Here is an 18,939-nt window from a genome sequence, read left to right as displayed (position 1 = left end):
GAAGGGGATGCTCATGTCCACGTTTTCCTCGCCTTCTCCTCGTGCTCCTTTGTCCACTCCCTTGGCAGCACCGCAAAGACGAGATACGACGTGTGGGTTTTAAGCTCAGGCTCGGTACGATGAACCAGTCTTCCCTCTTTGAACAAGGTCCTGTTTTCTTGGTCCCTTTTCGACTGTGCAAGACGATCGTGCTTGGAGGGCGGTAGACGGTCTGCGGCGGTCTTTTTCTTGCTCTTGTCTTGGTGAAGAGCTTCATCATAGCCACTGATGTTTTCACCCCTTTTCCTCCCCTCGGCTTTCCGCATAATCTCGTCCTGCTTCTCCTTCTGCAGACTGTGGAAGACCTGGGCTCTGCCCTCGACGTCCCTCAACCGCTGCACAGCCTCTTGCACCGTCGCCGCGGTTGCGTTGCCTCCGCGCAAGCCTTCTTCAGCCAGGCCAACGCGCTCGCGGCGCACTTCGAGGCGCTTGTGTTGGACTTCTACCATGTCGATGTCGACCCAGCCGTAGGAGCGCAGCGCGGAAACGGTCTTTGTGACCTGCTCGATGCACGGGCTGAAGGTGCATATCCGGGCGGGCGTCTTGGGGTTGAGGGGCGAGCGAAAAGGCGAGACAATGGGGGAGGACGGGTCGGATGGGGATGTTAGCGGGGATGGAGAGCGGGTCAGGTGCTTGAGTGCCTGCCAGGGCGCGGGGAGGTCGAGGAAGATGGCGTCTGCATCGGGACCCGGGCCGTCGTCCAGGCAGAAGCCGTCAGCGTAGACGTCGCGGTGCGTGACGGTGACCAGGGGGGCGAGGCCGTGTTGCTCGATCTCGACGCGCAGCTGCTGGGCGCGCGGTGCGTGGTACTCGAAGCTGTACACGCCGCCGTGCCGCTTGGGGCGTCGACGGCGCTTGGCCACGCCGACTGCGTCTTCGTCGTCGCTGCCCTCGTGCGCAGGCGGGGCTGCGGGATAGGCGTTGAAGACTGCGCGCACCGCGGCGTGGGTGAAGCTGCCACTGCCCGCGCCGGCCTCGATCATGTGGTCGCCGGGCCGCACGCGCAGCCTCTGCAGGACGTAGCTGTAGTCGGGCGTGTAGACGACCTGGGTGCGGTGTGGCAGCGACAGGGTCCAGAACTCGGGCGTGGGCGGGATCAGATGGGCGAAGCCGCTGCTGGCCGCCGCGGCCTTGACCACGTCCCTCTTCTCCGTGGCATCGGCGGTGCCCGTGTCGGCGCCCTCGTCCTTCGCATCGCGCTTGCGCTTCTTGGACCGCCCGCGCGAGCCCGTGTCGACGACCGAGGCGAGGATCTGCGTGCCCCACGGCTGGTCGACGAGGGTGCTGTGGGGGAAGGAGCCGAAGCGCGTGTTCTCGACCTTGCCCTCGGCGTAGTCCGAGTCGCCGTCGGGCGCGAGGATGGCTGGGATGAGCTGGTCGCGCCGCAGCTGGAGGATCCCGAGCGTGTCTGCGCGCGCATGCGTGCCTGGGTCGAGGAACGGCGACGGAAGAGGCGCCATGGCAGCGAGCGTGAGTGGAAGCGGCGGCTGCGTCACCGCGTCGACGAGGAAGGCGCGATTACAGTACAGGGCCAGGGCCTGCCCAAAAAATGAAGTCTGGCGGGGAGCTTTCGACGCTGCAATTGGCGGGGGACGCGCACAGACGCGCAGCTCGCCCACCCGTCCAGCAATGCACCCAACGTGACCCAAGAAGCCCAGCTCGACCAAGAGTCACAGATTCCGCCATTGGAGCTCCACTTTGCTACAGCTTCTCCTTCGTCCATGTCCTAGTCGCTCCTTCCCTCCTGGCTTACTTTCCCCCATTTCCTCCTTGATGGTGCTTGGTTGCCGTCTCTTGTCCCGCAGGATCTCCCCACCCACACACGCAACCCGCATCTTCACCACACGACCACTGCAACCTCGTTTCAAAGCCACCATGGCGACTCCAGCGCGCACTCAGCCGCCATGGAAGGAACCTCAATCATCCGATGCTGCCAAATTAAAAGTCTGGAATTCATTGACCCGATCCAAGAACGACTTTGTCCCAATCGATCCAGAAGGCAAGCTCGTCAAGTGGTATAGTTGCGGCCCCACAGTTTACGACGACGCCCACCTTGGACACGCTCGGAACTATGTGACCATCGACATCCTGCGCAGAGTCTTGGCTGGCTACTTTGGATACGACCTCCGCTTTGTCCAGAACATCACCGACGTCGACGACAAGATCATTCTACGTGGACGCCAACAGCATCTGCTGGCACAGTTCAAGACTCAGAATCCAACCATAACGAACGAGGTTCTTAATGCTACTACCAAGGCATTTGATGCATACGTGAACAAGAACCTCCCTCTCCTGAATTCACCCCTCAAGCCCGAAGACTTCAGCTCAGAGTCTGCGGACAAGTACGCCAATGTCATCACAGGGAAGTCACTTGACGGTACTACACCACCCGGGGACAAGGAAGCAAAAATAAAGATGCATCTTAGGACCGCCAGCACGGCAGTGACGGCGTTGCTATCGCCTTCAAAATCCACAGCAGAAGATATCCAAGCCTTCTACACTGGGGCTGAAGACGTACTTCTACCCTATCTCGACTCGCTGCATGGCTCCTCAATCGATGCCAGCGACCACAGCATCTTCACCAAGCTCACGCAAAAGTACGAGGCGCGCTTTACTGAGGATATGCGCAACCTCAATGTCTTAGACCCGGACGTAGTCACTCGAGTGACAGAGTACGGCGACCAGATTGTGACTTTCGTGGACAAGATTGTCGAAAACGGGTTTGCCTACAAGACCTCGGATGGCTCGGTTTACTTTGATATCGACGGCTTCGAGAAGATCCCTGGAAATCACTATGCCCGTCTAGAGCCTTGGAATCGCGGTGACAAGGGTTTGCTAGCAGACGGAGAGGGCGCATTGTCGACGCAGAAGACGTCAGAAAAGCGCGGCGATGCTGACTTTGCGCTTTGGAAGTCAAGCAAGCCGGGGGAACCTGCCTGGAAATCACCTTGGGGGCCTGGACGACCAGGATGGCATATCGAGTGCTCCGTTATGGCTAGCGATGTACTGGGAGAGCAGATGGATATTCACTCTGGTGGAATTGACTTGTGCTTCCCTCATCATGACAAGTATGTTCGGGTCCCTACACGGCTTCTCACATGTTAACAAACCTTAGCGAGCTTGCTCAATCAGAAGCTCACTGGTCCTCGAAAGAGGGTGGACACCAATGGGTCAACTACTTTTTGCACATGGGCCACCTCTCCATCTCTGGTAGTAAAATGTCAAAGAGCCTCAAGAATTTCACAACCATCAGGGAAGCGTTGACACGCGGAGACTGGACTGCTCGAAGTCTGCGTATCATCTTTCTGCTTGGTGGCTGGCACGATGGTATTGAGATCACGGACGACATGCGGAAAGGAGGAGCATCATGGGAAAGCTATGTCACCAACTTCTTCTACAAAGTCCGTGACCTGGAGGTTCACCCGAACATCAGTTCTACGGGTGCGCAAGACGAGAAAGTCCGAACAGCATTTGAACAGGCCAAAGAGAAGGTCCATAACGCCCTAGCCGATTCCTTCGATACACCAACTGCCATGCGTGCCATCTCTGGTTTGATCACCGACTACAACTCTGCGAACAAGGCTGGGCTATCCGATGACGTCTCATTCGACATCGCACGCTGGATCACCAGAATCGTCCGAACATTCGGACTCGACGGCTCCGCTGACCCATATGGCGGTGACATCGCCTGGGCAGGCATCGACATACCCTCCGCAGCAAAAGAATTTGTATACGCCGCGTCCCGTGAGCGTGACGCAGTCCGTCAACATGCAATCGCAGGCGACCTTTCCGACTCAGTCCTAGAATCTATCATTGCTCAACACAAGCCAGCACAGCAGCAAGACACCGCTTCCTCCCAGTACGCAGAAGTTCTCTCTGCGTTTCAGGAATCTTTGCGCGGTCTTGCAGACAAGAAAGCTCCCGCCAAGGATTACCTCGACCTTTGCGACGCGCTCCGCGACACCCATCTCTGGGATCTGGGCATTTATCTCGAAGATCGTGAGAACGCGCCCGCCATGGTACGGCCAGTAGATCCAGAGCTCGTCGCTGCACGCCAGCAGAAAGAAGCCATCGCAAGACAGAAGAGTGAGGCGAAAGCCAAGCGCGAGCGCGAGGAGGCGGAGAAGACGGCAAAGCTGGCGGAGCAAGCCAAGATTAGTCCCAAAGATATGTTTAGAACAGAAGAGTATAGTGCGTGGGATGAAGAGGGACTGCCGACCAAGGACAAGGACGGAGCGGATGTGCCAAAAAGTAAGGGCAAGAAGCTGAGGAAGGAATGGGAGAAGCAGAAAAAGCTTTACGAGGAGAGCTTGAAGAGCAGTGTTACATCGTGAAGGACGATCTATCTGGTCGTTCGCGGTAGAGCGTACCCGGACGTATTGCGTCTTTTCCTCACGAGTTGCGATGCTGACAAGGTAGTTCCTGCCGTAGGTGCATTACGCTATTATGAAAGCGAGATATCACCATCCTTCTACATCTGCCTTTGTGTCGCCTCACTCTGTTGCACAACCAGCTCATCACAGTTCAATCGTCGTGCTCCAACCATGCGACTCATCAATACCAAAACTCGTGCGTTTGAAGAATTTATTGGATGGCATGTTCAGGCGTATGCTATCCTATCACGTACATGGGAAAAGGAGGAAGTCACGTACAAAGACTATGTCGATGGCCGATATTGTAACATGAAGGACTCTAAGAAAATTGACATGACCTGCCAGAAAGCTCTAGCTGAAGAAGGAAAAGAAATTCTTTACGCATGGGTTGATACTTGCTGCATTGATCAGAGTAGTAGTGCCGAGCTGACAGAGGCCATCAATTCTATGTTCCGCTGATATTAGAGGGCGCGGGTGTGCTATACGTTTCTCTCCGATGTGGAGCCAGGTACGAACTTGAACGAAGCGTTACCAAATTGCCGTTGGTGAGCCTCATCTCCACACGACCTTGATCCGCAGCTCGGCATGTATTATGCTTTTGCGGCCGCTGACGTGTACGCCATGAGCCAGGTTCACTCGGGGATGGACGTTGCGAGAACTCATCGTCCTCTGGCATACACGGTTTTTCGATGCGGGTTGGAACGATAGAGGCAGTAGTTACACTCTCTACTGGGTACTCTACTCAATCACAGGGAATGATGTAGATGTTCCTGCTCATACGATAGATGTCGAATCCATACCAATTACCGTAAGGATGTCTTGGGCCGCTAATAGAGAGACCACCCGAGTTGAGGACATGGCATATTGACTTCTCGGTATATTGGGTGTTAACACGCCCTTGCTTTATGGAGAAGAACACAACGCATTCCGGATGTTGCAAGAGGAGATCATCCGCATTTCAGCAGATCTCAGTATTTTTGTCTGTTCATTCCAGGCATCGTCACAGACACGTGCATACTATTCGTGTGCGCGTTATCTCTGTGGAACCCTGGCCACGTCGCCGGCGGAATTTCTGCAATGTGGCAACCTGAAAAATCTACCCGCAACTGATGCTCGCGAGATCTCCATCACAAATATCGGCGTCAAGGCTCGCACGCAGGTACTAAATGGGTACCGCTTCGTAACGCCATTCAGTTGTTACTCAGGTATATCTGGAATATCACTTGGGGTATTACTTCGCAAGGTTGGCTGTGAGCAATATCTCCGGGAGAACCCAATATCCCTCCATGAGTATGCAAGCGACACTCTTCGACCGCATCCGCCTACCGACAGATATCTACTTACCACACTACCAGAACTTCCTCGAGATTTTGCAACATCTGACGAACAACGAATGCTGCCAGCAGCCGATATGCTACCACATCTTCGTTTACGCCCATTAAGGTTGTACTACCCCCGGAAATGAAAATCGATAGTGCCTGACCTACAGACCGCTGGGACGAAGAGGACACTTTGTTTTTCGTCCCAGGCGACCCAAGATGGGACTCTGGTTTTATCGAGCTTACAGTCGATTTTGGGTATCCCATAGGCAACAACCCAACAGCAATGTCGAGATTCGGATAAACACTGTTTGTGACAGGTTGGTCAGACGGCGCAATCGTATCCGTGGAGAGCCCGTCATCCTCTCGCTTCACTATAGTGAGGGACGGCTCTTACCGCCATGAACTCGACGAGCTGCGATCAGCGACTGAAAAATGGGACCTGAACGCCGCGCAGGTTTGGAGGGCGATGCAGTCACAATATACCCATGCAAGATACTTGTGTACACGAGATGCCCGGAACTCGCTATGAACTTCGTGTTTCGCTAGAACCTCTTGTTGACAAAGAGCCTAGAATTTCGCAACAGCTCTTCTTCAGAATTCACTTCCGATGCGAGGTCTGGAATATGCATGTCAAGAAATTAGTTTGGTCGTCGAGCTCTGCCGAACTCGATGCAAGCGCTATCTGATGGTCTTTGACTGAAGTTGACAGGCTGGTATCCTGATCTCATTTCTAACATCCATGCGTGACTTCCTGTTTCGAAAATGACCTCGATGACAGTCTAGAAATACCCAATGAATCTTACATCTAATAAGTTCTACACCGCTGCCTCAACTGCGTTTCTCCAAGTCCCCTGTTTCGAATCATGGCCTCGCGAATCTCCCGTGCCCTCTCATTTCAGTGTTTCCTCCTTAGATCCTGCATGCTACTTATTTGCCATTTCGTAGGAACTTTGTTCGTCTTTTATTGTTTAGTTCATCATCATGTTTTCATACTAAGTCTCATCGCTACATTGCTATCACAAACTTCGACAAACAGTTTAGAAATACCGATCCCTAAAAGTTCATTGCACTTTGTTGTGTTGGACATTGCTTTCCCATCCCAAACTTAGGCTAGAGCGACGACACACTCAAGTAACACTGATCCAACGGCTCATACAACGAACGTCACTTTCAAACTCACCGACAATCGGTCTGACCCCTGGCGGGGACCGTACAACCAGTTTGGCACAGGAAGTTACCAATAGCAAAGACCAGAAGGGGAATGAACCTACTAGAACATAAAATATGATGTAAGGTTCGGACTCTCTCAATCAGATTTCGCACTGGATGTTTATTGATGGAATACTTTACAATGGAGTGTAGGCTTCTTTCAAGATTCGCACAATGATAAAGCTTTTGAGGATAAGTCAAACCCCTAGATTGAATAGAGCGGTATCCTTCGCGCCAGAATGACTGAGAGGCGCTAATTCCAAACTGGTAACGAGCGCTTGCTATATAGGTGAGTTTGTCTCGCAAGTCTGACAACGTTACTCCTGAGAAAAACGGCACGGAATTCGCTGAGTTGAGCATGGCAATACTTGCAAACGATGTAGATCTTTTACGATGTAATCTCTTTTTACTTATGTTGATACAAGCGACCGCACTTCGTCCAATCTCATAAAATGTTGAATTCAATGGCCATCACCACCCCTAGTCCTCAGTCTGGCAGAACTGCATTTCTTTTCTGAGCGGATAGTGTCACGCCGTCTACACAAACTCCAAGCATCCATTCACATTCCCAATTCTCTCGTCCAAGACGATCGAGGCCTGCACCCACCTGCCATCGCGCTGCAGCTCGCCTTCCAATCTCTGGCCCCCATCGACGAGACGCATGTCTTTAGCCGATGCGCCGAAGTTACCCCCACTTCCACTACCACCACCAGGAACGCGAAGCACTTGGCCTGGGTAGATCATGTCCGCATTTTGAATACCATTATGCTGTGCGATCTCCTCAAAGCCACAGTTGTGCCTAGCAGCAATAGCCCGAAGCGTATCACCCTGCTGGACCGTGACAGTTGACGGACCTCCATGGTTCTGGCTAGACCAATGGAAGCTGCCGTTGTCATTTTCCAAGAACTTGTTCAAGGAAATGGTGCTGGATTCGTAGGATCCGTCTGTTCTCCTGCACTGAGCGTGTAGACTGTACTCGCCATGGGCGTCGAGACGAATATCCCTCGCAGTTGCAGTGAAATTGCCCGCGAAATTGCCACCGCGAGGCTTCTGGTCCTGCTGTTGGTGGTCTTGTTGGTTGTGTTGCTGTTGCTGCTCATGCTCCTTTTTCTTCTTCTCGTCTCGCTCGTCTTTCCAGTCAGACGCAGCTTCCTCACCCTTGTGTCCCGCAAATGCACCCGCCAGAGCACCTGCGATCATACCCGATGTGCCATGACCAGATTTTCCGCCGAGAGCATGACCGCCGTATGCACCTGCGGCTCCGCCGGCTATACCTCCCATGATGCCACGTTCGCCTTCTGGGTCACCCTCGCCGTTATACTGGTTTTGGGAACCTTGATTGTGCGAGTTTCGGCCTGAGTTTGACGAGTGAGAAGCGGTAGACGCGTATTGTTGGTATTGTGGTGGTTGGTGGCCATACTCTTGTTCACGGCTGTAATCTTGCTGACGACCATGTTCTTGTTCACGGCCATAATCTTGCTGACGACCATGGTCTTGTTCACGACCGTAGTCTTGTTGGCGGCCGTGGTCTTGTTCACGACTGTAGTCTTGTTGGCGACCGTAGCCTTCTCCATGCCTGTTTCCTTGTTGATTGTCATATCCCTGGTCACCGGAGAATGATTGCTGGCGATCAGAATGTCCCTGGCCGTAGTACTGACTGGCTTCTCCTCGACGATCGCCATCGCCATAGCCATTGTTGTGGCCATTGTTGCCGTAGTTGTTGTCGTTGTAGCCAGACATAATGAGTAGATGTATTGTTACTAGTTTCTTGATTGTGAGGCGATCAGACTGTCATGACGAGGCAGGGACTGTCTTTATAGATGCCATTGAGAGTTGCACGGATGTTCAGCCTACTCAGACACCGCCACTCCCCGCGGTGGAGCGGTGGAACGGTGGAAACGTCATCGGTCAGCCACAATTGGTCCATTTACTGCGGACCACGACCCACGACACAAGAGACACGGCTGTGCATCAGGCATTCGTTGGTCGAGTGGGTTCTAGCCACATTGCATATGTTAGGACACGTGTAAGAGCGCTCTATAAATATCACGACAGTGTTTTCTGCATTGAGCATCATTGGGCCTGTAGAAATCGAGGATCTTGATTTGTCTAGGAGCTCAATATAGCGCATGGAAAAGATCGCATCGCGCCCAATTATTGCATGATGCCTTGGTGCATATGGAGCTCGATGCTACTTAGCTGAGTTAGAACAATGACACATCACTTCAATATATACGTGCATTCCAACAACGAGAAATTTATTGCCACATAAGCTGAGTAGCAATTTCTGCAATAAAACCTCGAAATAAGCCCGCATTTGAGCTTCATAGAGAATTGGAATACGAATTCCAAGTTTAAACGCGAACTCCATTGTTAGCCGAAATCACTAGCCTGTTGTTGGTATGCAGTTCTGGACAACGGATTAAGTTTCGCATAAACTGTGTGCGTGATTTTGCTAAACTCGTTATGGACTAGAGTTCCTCGAAACCCTGAACTGAATATGGTACACTTTGTTCCGCAGTAACTCGCGTTAGCTCTAACCTGAAATACATATCTCGCAGCGCTAACAGAATGCTGTTCGTCACCATGAAACAGGACAAGCCATCAGACAGAGCGAAACTACATTCATCTTTGGCTTTCCTTATAACTCTACATGCCACTGAACCTTCAGTCGCGCTTTCTCTTCACTCCTGCCCGGCCAAGGATCACTGCGTTTCGAAAGAAGGGAGAGGCAGCTGCTCCAGATATTTGGCTTCCGTGTTAGACTTGGACGAGTCTAGGTGTGCAAAAGCTTGGCTTGATCCGACGCTCTACCATTTCTGCCCCTCCAACCGCTTGCATCAAGTTCACATCCAGTTACTTTTTGCTCGGAAGAATGTGTGGATTCCTGCATCACAACGCCAATGGGGAAGAAGCAGTCATAGATCAAAGACGCAGGTCGTCCTATCCGGCTATGAAGCATGGATACCCTAAGCGCAGCCAATCTCCGGTGGCTGCAGATATCACGGCTGTTACATTACCCCGCTGTTTATCTTGACAAAGACATCGCATCGCCCTCTAACGCTTTCTCATAAAACGTGAATTAAGGGCCCTAGGCGTAGTATTTGAAGAGTTGCCTCTAGGAAGAGGCAAAGGCCAGCGCAATGGGAGTTACGGCGAGCGTACCTATGTACGCTGTTGAAGATGTGCCCGGGAAAGGTAAAGGCCTCGTTGCTACTAAAGACATACCCAAGGGCACACGAATCATCTCTGAAAAACCCATCATCGCTTCAAGTCGACATGTCGCAAACGTGGAGCAACTACAGATTCGCGTTAATCAGCAATTTGACACTCTAAACAAGGACCAGAAACAAGAGTTCCTTTCTATGGGCAACGTGTATCCTTACACCAACTCTACAGAAAGGATGCGCGGCATCTTTCGAACGAATGCCCTACCTATCGGATCGAAACTAGACGGTGCGGGCGTCTTTTTCAACGCCTGCCGAATCAATCACGCCTGTGACAATAATGCTCAGAATTTTTGGAACGAGAACCTCGACCTACTCACGATCCATGCTGTAAAAGACATCTGCAAAGGGGAAGAAATCACTATATTTTACCTCAACAGTCGTAGAAACCGCCGGGCACGACAGGAGGAGCTGCAGCAGAATTTCAAGTTCACGTGTTCCTGTCGACTCTGCTCTTTACCACCTGACGAGAGCAGGAACAGCGACTCAAAGTTGGATCGTATTCATGAATTAGACTGTATCATCGAACAAGGTGGTATAGCAGGGCTTGTTTCACCTGCCAGGCGGATGTTCAGCTATGTCGAAGAACAGGTCCGGCTCTGGAACGAACCTATACCGGACGAACTAGGTCTGGCTCGGGCATATCCCGACGCCTTTCAAATTGCTATCGCAAATGGAGACTTGGCGAGGGGGCGCACCTTCCCAGAGAGATTGGTGCCTCTGTATCTGAATGCTCTCGGTGGCGACAGCCCTGATGTAATTCAGTACCGCAAGCTAGTTCGAGACCCCACGACACATGATTACTACGGCATGTCAATGAAGTGGAAGACCACGCTGGATGAGGTTCCACAGGAACTAGGACCAGAGGAGTTTGAAGATTGGCTTTGGAGGCGAAAGAAAGATACTGCCCAAGGGCAACTAGCAGATCTTCGCGACCGCGAGACCTTCCCTAGTTTCAAAGATCTCCCGGACGAGCACGACCTACAATCAGAACACTTCGAGTGCAGAGAAATGGTAAATTACCGGCCCATGCATCACTGGTGCTTTCTGGCGGAGATTCAGGATTTTGACTGGTCTATTCACCTGCAGATGGCCGTCAAGGATGTCGACGGCACAATTCTTCGACTATCATTACAAACTAATCCTAGAGGTACTGAATATGCCCAGTCACAGATCCAAAAGGGATATACCGTTGCGATTCTGTACGCTGTACGCCATACCTTTATGTTCGGCGAACCCGGCATCCGCCACGAGAAACCCCAGATGATGAAGGCAGGTAACCAACCTTGAATCTAAGTTGACCAAAGTCTACTAACTGAAAACCTACAGATATTCCCTTTATCATTGAATGAGTTGCAGAACTTGACCGAGAATGTTCAGAGGTTCTCCATGGAGCTTGACGGTCTCAGGACATGTCGTGGGTGTGGTAAGAGGGGCACTTCTTTCAAACGATGCGGCAAGTGCTCCTCCGTCTGGTATTGCAACCGGGTAGAAAATTCACTCATGTAACTCAACTTTTAGTCATCATTCAAATTGACATTTTGTAATCAGGCTTGCCAAAGGGCCAACTGGATTGAAGAAGGGCATAAAGCTGAGTGCAAGGTGTTGAAAGACCCAGATTGGCGAGCACTTCTCCATCTCAAATAGGACGAGTTTGACGATTATGTTCACTTTCCACTCTACATCGAAACGGGCTTCTAGGTGTAGCTAACGAGATGTTTTAGGAGCAGCTGCATTAAGAAAAATAGATTGTCCTGAAAGATTACTATAGAAAGTAGCATACCAGTCTTAGTGGAGTTAGAAAACGCGAAATTAAGTTTACAAGTAAGTAATAAATAAACAAAAAAACAACTAAGGCCTTGAACGTAACTATAGAAATAAATAAGCTTATATTCTTATTATGTTTAAGATATTAATAACACTATATAAATCTTTAATCTACTAAAAAGGTTTAATTATTAAGTATAGAAATGCTATTAGTAATTTTATCCCTAGAGGACAGGGATTAATGTGTAATCTTATTATTGTGTTTGTACGTTTTGCGTTAATTAGAGTTATTACGACACAGCTAATTGCAATTATTAGTTATGCACGCGTTTTAATTGTTTATTAGTTTTTATTGTTTACACTAACTACAGCAGCTAAAGTTTAACCTAGTCGCAAGTTATTAGCCCTCCGCTTCCTATTACTATTACTATTACTGTTACTGTTGCTATCGCTGCTACTTCTAGCTTTGTCCTTGTTCTATATTAATTGTCCCTGTAGTAAGGTATTGCACCTCCTAGATTACTACTATAATTCTCTTTTTCTAGGTAGTATACCTAGGATCTATAAAAGCTTACTTAAAGTAGCTCTTATCTTTAGTTAAAGCAGCGTTGTTACGCTGCTTAGTAGTAAGCTTATTAAGTTAAAAGAGCTAAGTATTAAAGAAAGCCCTATTAGTTTTATAGATTTATATAAGGAGAAGCTAAGCTCTAACTTTATAGAGCTATACTATAAGTTTCTTATTAACCTTAAAGTACTATAAGATATCTTTATCTTTTAGGTAGAAGGTATTACTGTTATACTAAGTAATACCCTTTATTTCCTCCTACTACCTAACTAGGTCCTTAGAGATCTTACTAGAGATATCTAGAGTACTATACTAGTACTAGTAATTACTTATATTAATCCTTTAATTATTAGTTTATTATAAGACATAGCGTAAGAACTCCTAGGCTACGCTAATAGAATTATATTATTAATTAGGCATAATCTTAGTAGTAAAGAAAGATAAGATAAGATAGATAGATATATAGATAAAAATTTTAACTCTTAAGGTATAAAAGATATTTATATGTTAGCTTATTTATATAAACTGTTATTACATAGTTATATATTTAGGATTACTAGTTAATTAAAGAGTTTTCTTAACTTAACTATAGTTTATAACCTAAAGCTAAACTAAACTTTAATTACTACCTAGGCTCTTAAATACGCGTCTATATTAGTATATTAAGTAGCTAGTTGTTAAGAGACAGCTAATTAGCTCTCTATTACCTTTACTATAGACTTCTACTAATATTTACTATATAAAAAGGGGCTAGGTATTAGCTTCTATACTAAGTTACTATGTTAGATTCTTACTGTATTACGTCTATCTGCCTATACTACAAGCATAAATACGCTATAAACCTAAAATAAAAATTAGTAATTTTATATAAGCGTATATTAGACTATCTTTTATAAACCTCTTAGCTAAGAGTATAAAGCCTTTTAAGCTTTAGTATAAAGTAGTTATAGATCTTTAAGGCTTATACTTTAATAGTTTATTTATTATTTTTATAAATAATTATTTTCTTAAATTCTTATATACTAATTTAAGGTTCTTTAATAATCTAAATCTTTTTAACCTTAATTTAAAATAGGTAGTTTATTTAAGATAAATATTTTTATTTACTTTTTAATAAGAAATTAGTTTTCCTTTAAAGGAAAAATTAGATATTAAACCTAAAATAGCTCTATAAGTATTAGTATGTAGAACTTATAGTAAGCTAGCCTAAAAGTAAAGCTTTACTAATTATATAATAATAATATAAAGCTAAAATTATTAGATAAAAACTTTAAGGTACAAAGTAAATTAATTTAATATATTAAATATACTGCTTTAAAAAATTTCTAAATTTAGGCTTTTATAATAACTTTTACTTTAGAAAATAATTTATTATCTTGTTTTTATACTATAGCTAAGAATTAGTATTAATAAAGTATAGAAATTTATTTATTAGTCTAGATTTTAGATAGCTAATTTTAATATTACTTTTAAAAGTTAATATCTAAGAAGTACTACTTAGTAGTAAGTAGTATATTAAGTTTACTTTAATAATCTTTCTTAAGAACTACCTTTTAGTACTAGGTAAAATTTAATATACTTAAGCCTAAAAGAGTTAAGTGCTATAGTAAAGCTATTCTAGTTAAGTTCTAATATAGTAAGTATTAAGTTTAGATAGAGTATAGAATTCTATAATTTAAGTTTCTAGAAAAGTTTCTTAGTAAGTTATTAAGAAAAATATAGTATCTTAGTATAGAGTAGCTCTAGAGGCCTTTAGTATTTTAAGATTATAGTGTGCCTATACTGATTATATAACTAAATCGACGCACTATAATAAGACTATAGTATAGTTACTTAGTATAGAAGCTAATACCTATTCTGTTATAATTTTAAAGTAGTAGTAAAAGTATATAAACAAAATATTAACAAGTAGATTAAATATTTCTTATTAGTAACTTACTTTATATACTAGTTTATATATATATATATAGGACTTAGGTAGCTTTTAGTTAACGTTTAGTTTAGTTATAAATCTCAGGTAAAACTACCTACCAAATTTAAATTATAAAAGCTTTCTAAATTACTGCTAACCCTAAATAGATTACTAAGGTAGCTTTAGTAAGGATATAGGTAATTAAAGCTTATATTAAAAGCTTCTATCTAAATATCTTCTATATATCAAAGGTTTTTAGTTGTCTATTGTATTTTCTTTATAACTATAAGAATAGTAAATTAATAATATAACTCTATTAGTATAGCTTAAGAGATTAAATCTTATATCTTATAGTATACTAACTAAAAAAAGATTAAAGTAAGTAGTTTCTAGTACTAGTATAGTACTTTAGATATCTCTAGTTAGATTTCTAAAGACCTAGTAAAGTAGTAGAAAAAAAGAAAAGTATTTACTAAATATAATAGTAATACTTTTTACTAAAAGATTTAAGCTTTCTTATAGTACTTTAAAATAAATAAATAGAATTTAGTGTAGATTAAAAAAGCTTAAGTTTAGCTTTATTTTATTTAACTCTATAGAACTAATAAAGTTTTTTTTTATAACTAACTCTTTTTAATTAATAAGTTACGGCTAAGTAATTTAATAATCCTATTTCTTCTCTATTTAAAAGCTACTTTAAGTAAGCTTTAATAAATCTAAAGTAAGCTACCTTAAATCAAGATAATATAAAAGTAATCTAGAACGTATAAGACTTTACTATAGAACTATAGAACTAATATAGAATAAGAACACAGCTAGCTAATCTTAAGGTAGCTATTAGAGTAATCGTAATAGTAATAGTAACAGTAAGAGAAATAGTAATAGTAATAGTATTAGCAATAAGAAGTAAAGAGTTAACAATATAGAAATTTGAAAATAAGTATAAACTTTAGCTTTAATTATTAGTATAATTAACAAGAATAATTAAGCAATTAAAGCAAGTGTATAACTAAAACAGAATAATTACGATATATATTCGTTTATATTTTCTAGGGCTGGAAAACTTTATAACAAAAACTTATCTAGTAGTAAGTATAACTATATTTAAGAATAACTAATATTTTATATAATAGACTGTAGTTAATAAGATTATTTATACCTTGACTATTATATTTATAATATTAAAGAATATAGTATTAGACTAAGCTTTTGTAAAGTATACAAAGTAATATAAGCATTAAAACCTTAAGTAGTATACTAGTAGCTCAATATATTTCTTCTTATTAAAACTATATTATAAGGAATACTTATTTAATAAAATCTATCTAAAGCTAGTATGTAGTAGTAAAAATTATAAATTAAAAGACTTATTATTTTAGGTTTATAGCGTATTTATGCTTCTAGTACAAGCAGATAGACGTAACATAGTAAGAACCTAACATAGTAACTTAGTATAGAAGCTATTACCTAGCCTATTATTACATAGTAAATATTAGTTAAAGTATACAGTAATAGTAATCGAGAGCTTATTATAAAAAGAATTATAACTTTTAGTGTAAGCTATTAAAGCTTCGTAATAAAAATCTTGGTATAAAAGTAATTTAAAAACTAATACATAAAAGTTACACTAGAAATCGGCTTTTTACAGTCCTAAAACTACTATAGGTATAAAGGAAAGATAAAAACTATCTTACTTTATAAAGATAGAGTTATAAGTTACTTTTCAACGTTAAAGTAGCTCTAAAACAGGATATTAGTTTAAACTTCTAAGAATATACTAAACCTAACCTACTAATAAAATACCTTAAAGCTAGAATTAAAGTAAAAGCTTAGTTGTAAATACTATTAATTATTAAAAGAAAGATAATTAAGTAAGGCCCAAAGTAGAGAACTTATATTAGCTAGATTTTAGACTTAAAAAACTAAAGCTTATAAAAAATACATAACTTAGATATAATTTTGTATTACTTATAGCTTACCCTAAAGAATAGAGATTAATATATAATCTTATTATTATATTTTTGTATACATTTTTATTGTTTCTTAGTTTTTACTACGTAGGTTTACATTAACTATAGTAGCTAAAGTTAAACCTAGTTGTAACCCTCTGCTTCCTATTACTATTACTATTACTATTACTGTTACTATTACTACTGCTTTAAGCTTTGTCCTTATTTTATATTACTTATACAGCCCTCTAGTAAGGTATTATACATTTTAGATTACTATTATTATTCTCTTTTTCTAGGTAGTATACCTAAGATTTATAAAAGCTTACTTTAAGTAGCCCTAATCTTTAGTTAAGATAGTATTCTTATACTACTTAGTATTAAGCTTATTAAGTTAAAAAAGCTAAGTAGTAGAAAAAGTACTTTTAGTTTTATAAACTTATAAAAAAAAAAACTAAACTTTAACTTTATAAAGCTCTACTTTATATCTTTTATTAATTTTTAGGTACTATAAAATATCTTTATTTTCTAGATAGAAAGTATTACTATTATATTAAGTAATACCTTCTATTTCCTTCTACTACTTAACTAGGTCCTTAGAGATCTTACTAGAGATATAAAAAGTACTATACTAGTACTAATAATTACTTATATAAATCTTTTAATTATTAGTTTACTATAAGATATAGTATTAGAACTTTTAGAATTTGCTAATAAACTTATATTATTAATTAGGTATAATTTTAGTAGTAAGAAAAAAAAAATTAAGATAAATAGATAAATAAATCAAGAACTTTACTTTTAAGGTATAAAGGATATTTATATACTAGCTTATCTATATAAACTATTTTTACCTAGTTATATATTTAGCATTTCTAAGTAATTAAAGAGTTTTTTTGACTTATATATAGTCTATAACCTAAAGCAGACTAAACTTTAATTACTACTTAAGCTTTTAAATATATATCTATATTAGTATATTAAGCAACTAGTAATTAAATAAAAGTATACTAAATAGCATTATATTACTTTTACTATATACTCCTACTTATATTTACTATATAAAAAGAGGCTAGGTACTAGCTTTTATACTAAGTTAATAGTTTAGATTCTTACTATATTATATCTATCTACCTGTACTAAAAGGATTAATACGCTATAAACCTAATTCAAAAACTACTTTATAAATATTATAAAGAAAAAAAGTAAACTAGTAGAAATTTTATAAAAGCTGTTTTATAATATATCTAGAAAAGAATATTTATTATTATAAAAATTACTAGTATTTAATTTTAACTGTTAATTTTTTTAGATAGGTAGATTTAATACTACTCCTCCTATTCTATTTAAAACGAAACTTAAAAACAAGTAGCAATACTACCAAAGTTACTAAGCTCTAAATACTAATATAAATAAGAATAAATTAGAATAAATCCTTTTTTTTAGAAGTAAAGTACAGTAATAAATTAATAACTTAAAGAATTAATAAAACGTAAATATAATTTCAGCCTACTACTAGATATATATAGTAGAAGAAGATGAATTAAAAAGAGTATATATTCCTGTTCTATCTTATATTAATATTAAGTTACTTTATGTAGCGTTACTAATATTCCAAGTAAAATCTAATAATAGATATACTAGGTACGTTCAAAAGACATAGATCTCTGCTAATTAGCGTGATAAAATAATATACTTTGTTAATTAGATATATTGTAAATAACTAATAGCAGCTTATTTCTGCGCTGATGGATTGTGTTGTTAGTTGGGCATAATCTCGGTTTTGAAGAAAGATAAGATAAGATAGATAGATAGATAAATAGATAGATAAAGATCTTAACTCTTAAGGCGCGAAGGATATTTATGTGCTGGCTTACCTATATAAACTATTATTGCCTGCACCCTCTCTAAAGATACCCTAGTTATATATTTAGGATTACTAGTTAATTTAAGAGTTTTTACATTTTAGCTATAGTTTATAATATAATCTAGGGTTTATAACTAAACTAAACTTTAACTAATAGCTGCTTAGGCTCTTAAATACGCGTCTGTACTAGTACATTAAGCAGCTAGTTATTAAGAGACAGTGTACTAATTAGCTTTCTATTACTATTACTATGTACTCTTACTAATTTTTACTATATAAAAAAGGGCTAGGTATTAGCTTCTATACTAAGTTACTATACTAGATTCTTACTATGTTATGTCTATCTGCTTATGCTTTAAGCATAAATACGCTATAAACTAAAAATAATAGGAGCATAGTTAAGAAAAGTATTAAAAAATTCAAAGCATTACGCTTAGAGCTTGCTATAGATAAGTATAACTTTAGTATTAATAAAACTAAGTTTAAAAGATTTAAAATTTAAATAGGTACTAATATCTAGATAAACTCTAAAAAAAATAGCATAAGTCTATTTTTTAAAAGATATTAGAAGTAGAAAAGAAATTTTTAGTTTTATTAGATTTATAAACTTCTATTAATAGTCTATTAATATATGCCTAAAGTTATTACTTATAAGTTAAACTTAGTTAGAAAGAGATAGTAATCTAATAATAGATATCTTAAAAAAAGT

The 18,939-nt window shown here is 41.2% G+C and overlaps 6 protein-coding genes across 6 annotated transcripts; 4 read left to right on the top strand and 2 right to left on the bottom strand.

Moving 5' to 3' along the window:
- Nucleotides 1-11: 11 nt before the first annotated feature.
- On the bottom strand, nucleotides 12-1,499 carry P153DRAFT_348691 (tRNA methyltransferase complex GCD14 subunit; the record flags this gene model as incomplete). Its single annotated transcript, XM_033666213.1, has 1 exon — nucleotides 12-1,499. The coding sequence occupies one exon, from the start codon at nucleotides 1,497-1,499 to the stop codon at nucleotides 12-14; it is 1,488 nt and encodes a 495-aa protein (XP_033519878.1).
- Nucleotides 1,500-1,699: 200 nt separating this feature from the next.
- Nucleotides 1,700-4,865, top strand: P153DRAFT_370142 (cysteinyl-tRNA synthetase). The gene is made up of 2 exons (XM_033668967.1): nucleotides 1,700-3,107; nucleotides 3,155-4,865. Exons 1-2 carry the CDS (start codon nucleotides 1,915-1,917, stop codon nucleotides 4,371-4,373), a joined length of 2,412 nt encoding a protein of 803 aa, XP_033519877.1. The 5' UTR covers nucleotides 1,700-1,914; the 3' UTR covers nucleotides 4,374-4,865.
- On the top strand, nucleotides 4,479-5,168 carry P153DRAFT_114085 (uncharacterized protein). The gene is made up of 2 exons (XM_033661929.1): nucleotides 4,479-4,920; nucleotides 5,043-5,168. The coding sequence occupies exon 1, from the start codon at nucleotides 4,584-4,586 to the stop codon at nucleotides 4,869-4,871; it is 288 nt and encodes a 95-aa protein (XP_033519876.1). The 5' UTR covers nucleotides 4,479-4,583; the 3' UTR covers nucleotides 4,872-4,920; nucleotides 5,043-5,168.
- A 1,860-nt stretch (nucleotides 5,169-7,028) lies between these two features.
- P153DRAFT_370140 (carbohydrate-binding module family 50 protein) lies at nucleotides 7,029-8,707 on the bottom strand. Its single transcript, XM_033668966.1, has one exon. The coding sequence runs from the start codon at nucleotides 8,681-8,683 to the stop codon at nucleotides 7,481-7,483; it is 1,203 nt and encodes a 400-aa protein (XP_033519875.1). The 5' UTR covers nucleotides 8,684-8,707; the 3' UTR covers nucleotides 7,029-7,480.
- Nucleotides 8,708-9,320: 613 nt separating this feature from the next.
- On the top strand, nucleotides 9,321-10,001 carry P153DRAFT_114034 (uncharacterized protein). Its single transcript, XM_033661928.1, has one exon. The coding sequence runs from the start codon at nucleotides 9,515-9,517 to the stop codon at nucleotides 9,914-9,916; it is 402 nt and encodes a 133-aa protein (XP_033519874.1). The 5' UTR covers nucleotides 9,321-9,514; the 3' UTR covers nucleotides 9,917-10,001.
- Nucleotides 10,002-10,110: 109 nt separating this feature from the next.
- P153DRAFT_378915 (SET domain-containing protein) lies at nucleotides 10,111-11,817 on the top strand (the record flags this gene model as incomplete). Its single annotated transcript, XM_033669836.1, has 3 exons — nucleotides 10,111-11,442; nucleotides 11,500-11,658; nucleotides 11,722-11,817. The coding sequence occupies 3 exons, from the start codon at nucleotides 10,111-10,113 to the stop codon at nucleotides 11,815-11,817; spliced, it is 1,587 nt and encodes a 528-aa protein (XP_033519873.1).
- Between the last annotated feature and the right edge of the window lie 7,122 nt (nucleotides 11,818-18,939).

Source organism: Dothidotthia symphoricarpi (genome assembly GCF_010015815.1).
Source record: "Dothidotthia symphoricarpi CBS 119687 unplaced genomic scaffold P153scaffold_20, whole genome shotgun sequence".
Classification (NCBI taxonomy): domain Eukaryota; kingdom Fungi; phylum Ascomycota; class Dothideomycetes; order Pleosporales; family Dothidotthiaceae; genus Dothidotthia; species Dothidotthia symphoricarpi.
Note: the sequence above shows the minus strand (reverse complement) of the source record. Positions and strands in the feature narration are given on the sequence as shown.

Bases quoted from the DNA above. Each gene is read 5' to 3' on its own strand.
- P153DRAFT_370142 (XM_033668967.1), top strand. From the start codon at position 1,915: ATGGCGACTCCAGCGCGCACTCAGCCGCCATGGAAGGAACCTCAATCA. The intron at 3,108-3,154 runs GTATGTTCGGGT...AACAAACCTTAG, and splicing joins TGCTTCCCTCATCATGACAA to CGAGCTTGCTCAATCAGAAG.
- P153DRAFT_114085 (XM_033661929.1), top strand. From the start codon at position 4,584: ATGCGACTCATCAATACCAAAACTCGTGCGTTTGAAGAATTTATTGGA.
- P153DRAFT_370140 (XM_033668966.1), bottom strand. From the start codon at position 8,683: ATGTCTGGCTACAACGACAACAACTACGGCAACAATGGCCACAACAAT.
- P153DRAFT_114034 (XM_033661928.1), top strand. From the start codon at position 9,515: ATGCTGTTCGTCACCATGAAACAGGACAAGCCATCAGACAGAGCGAAA.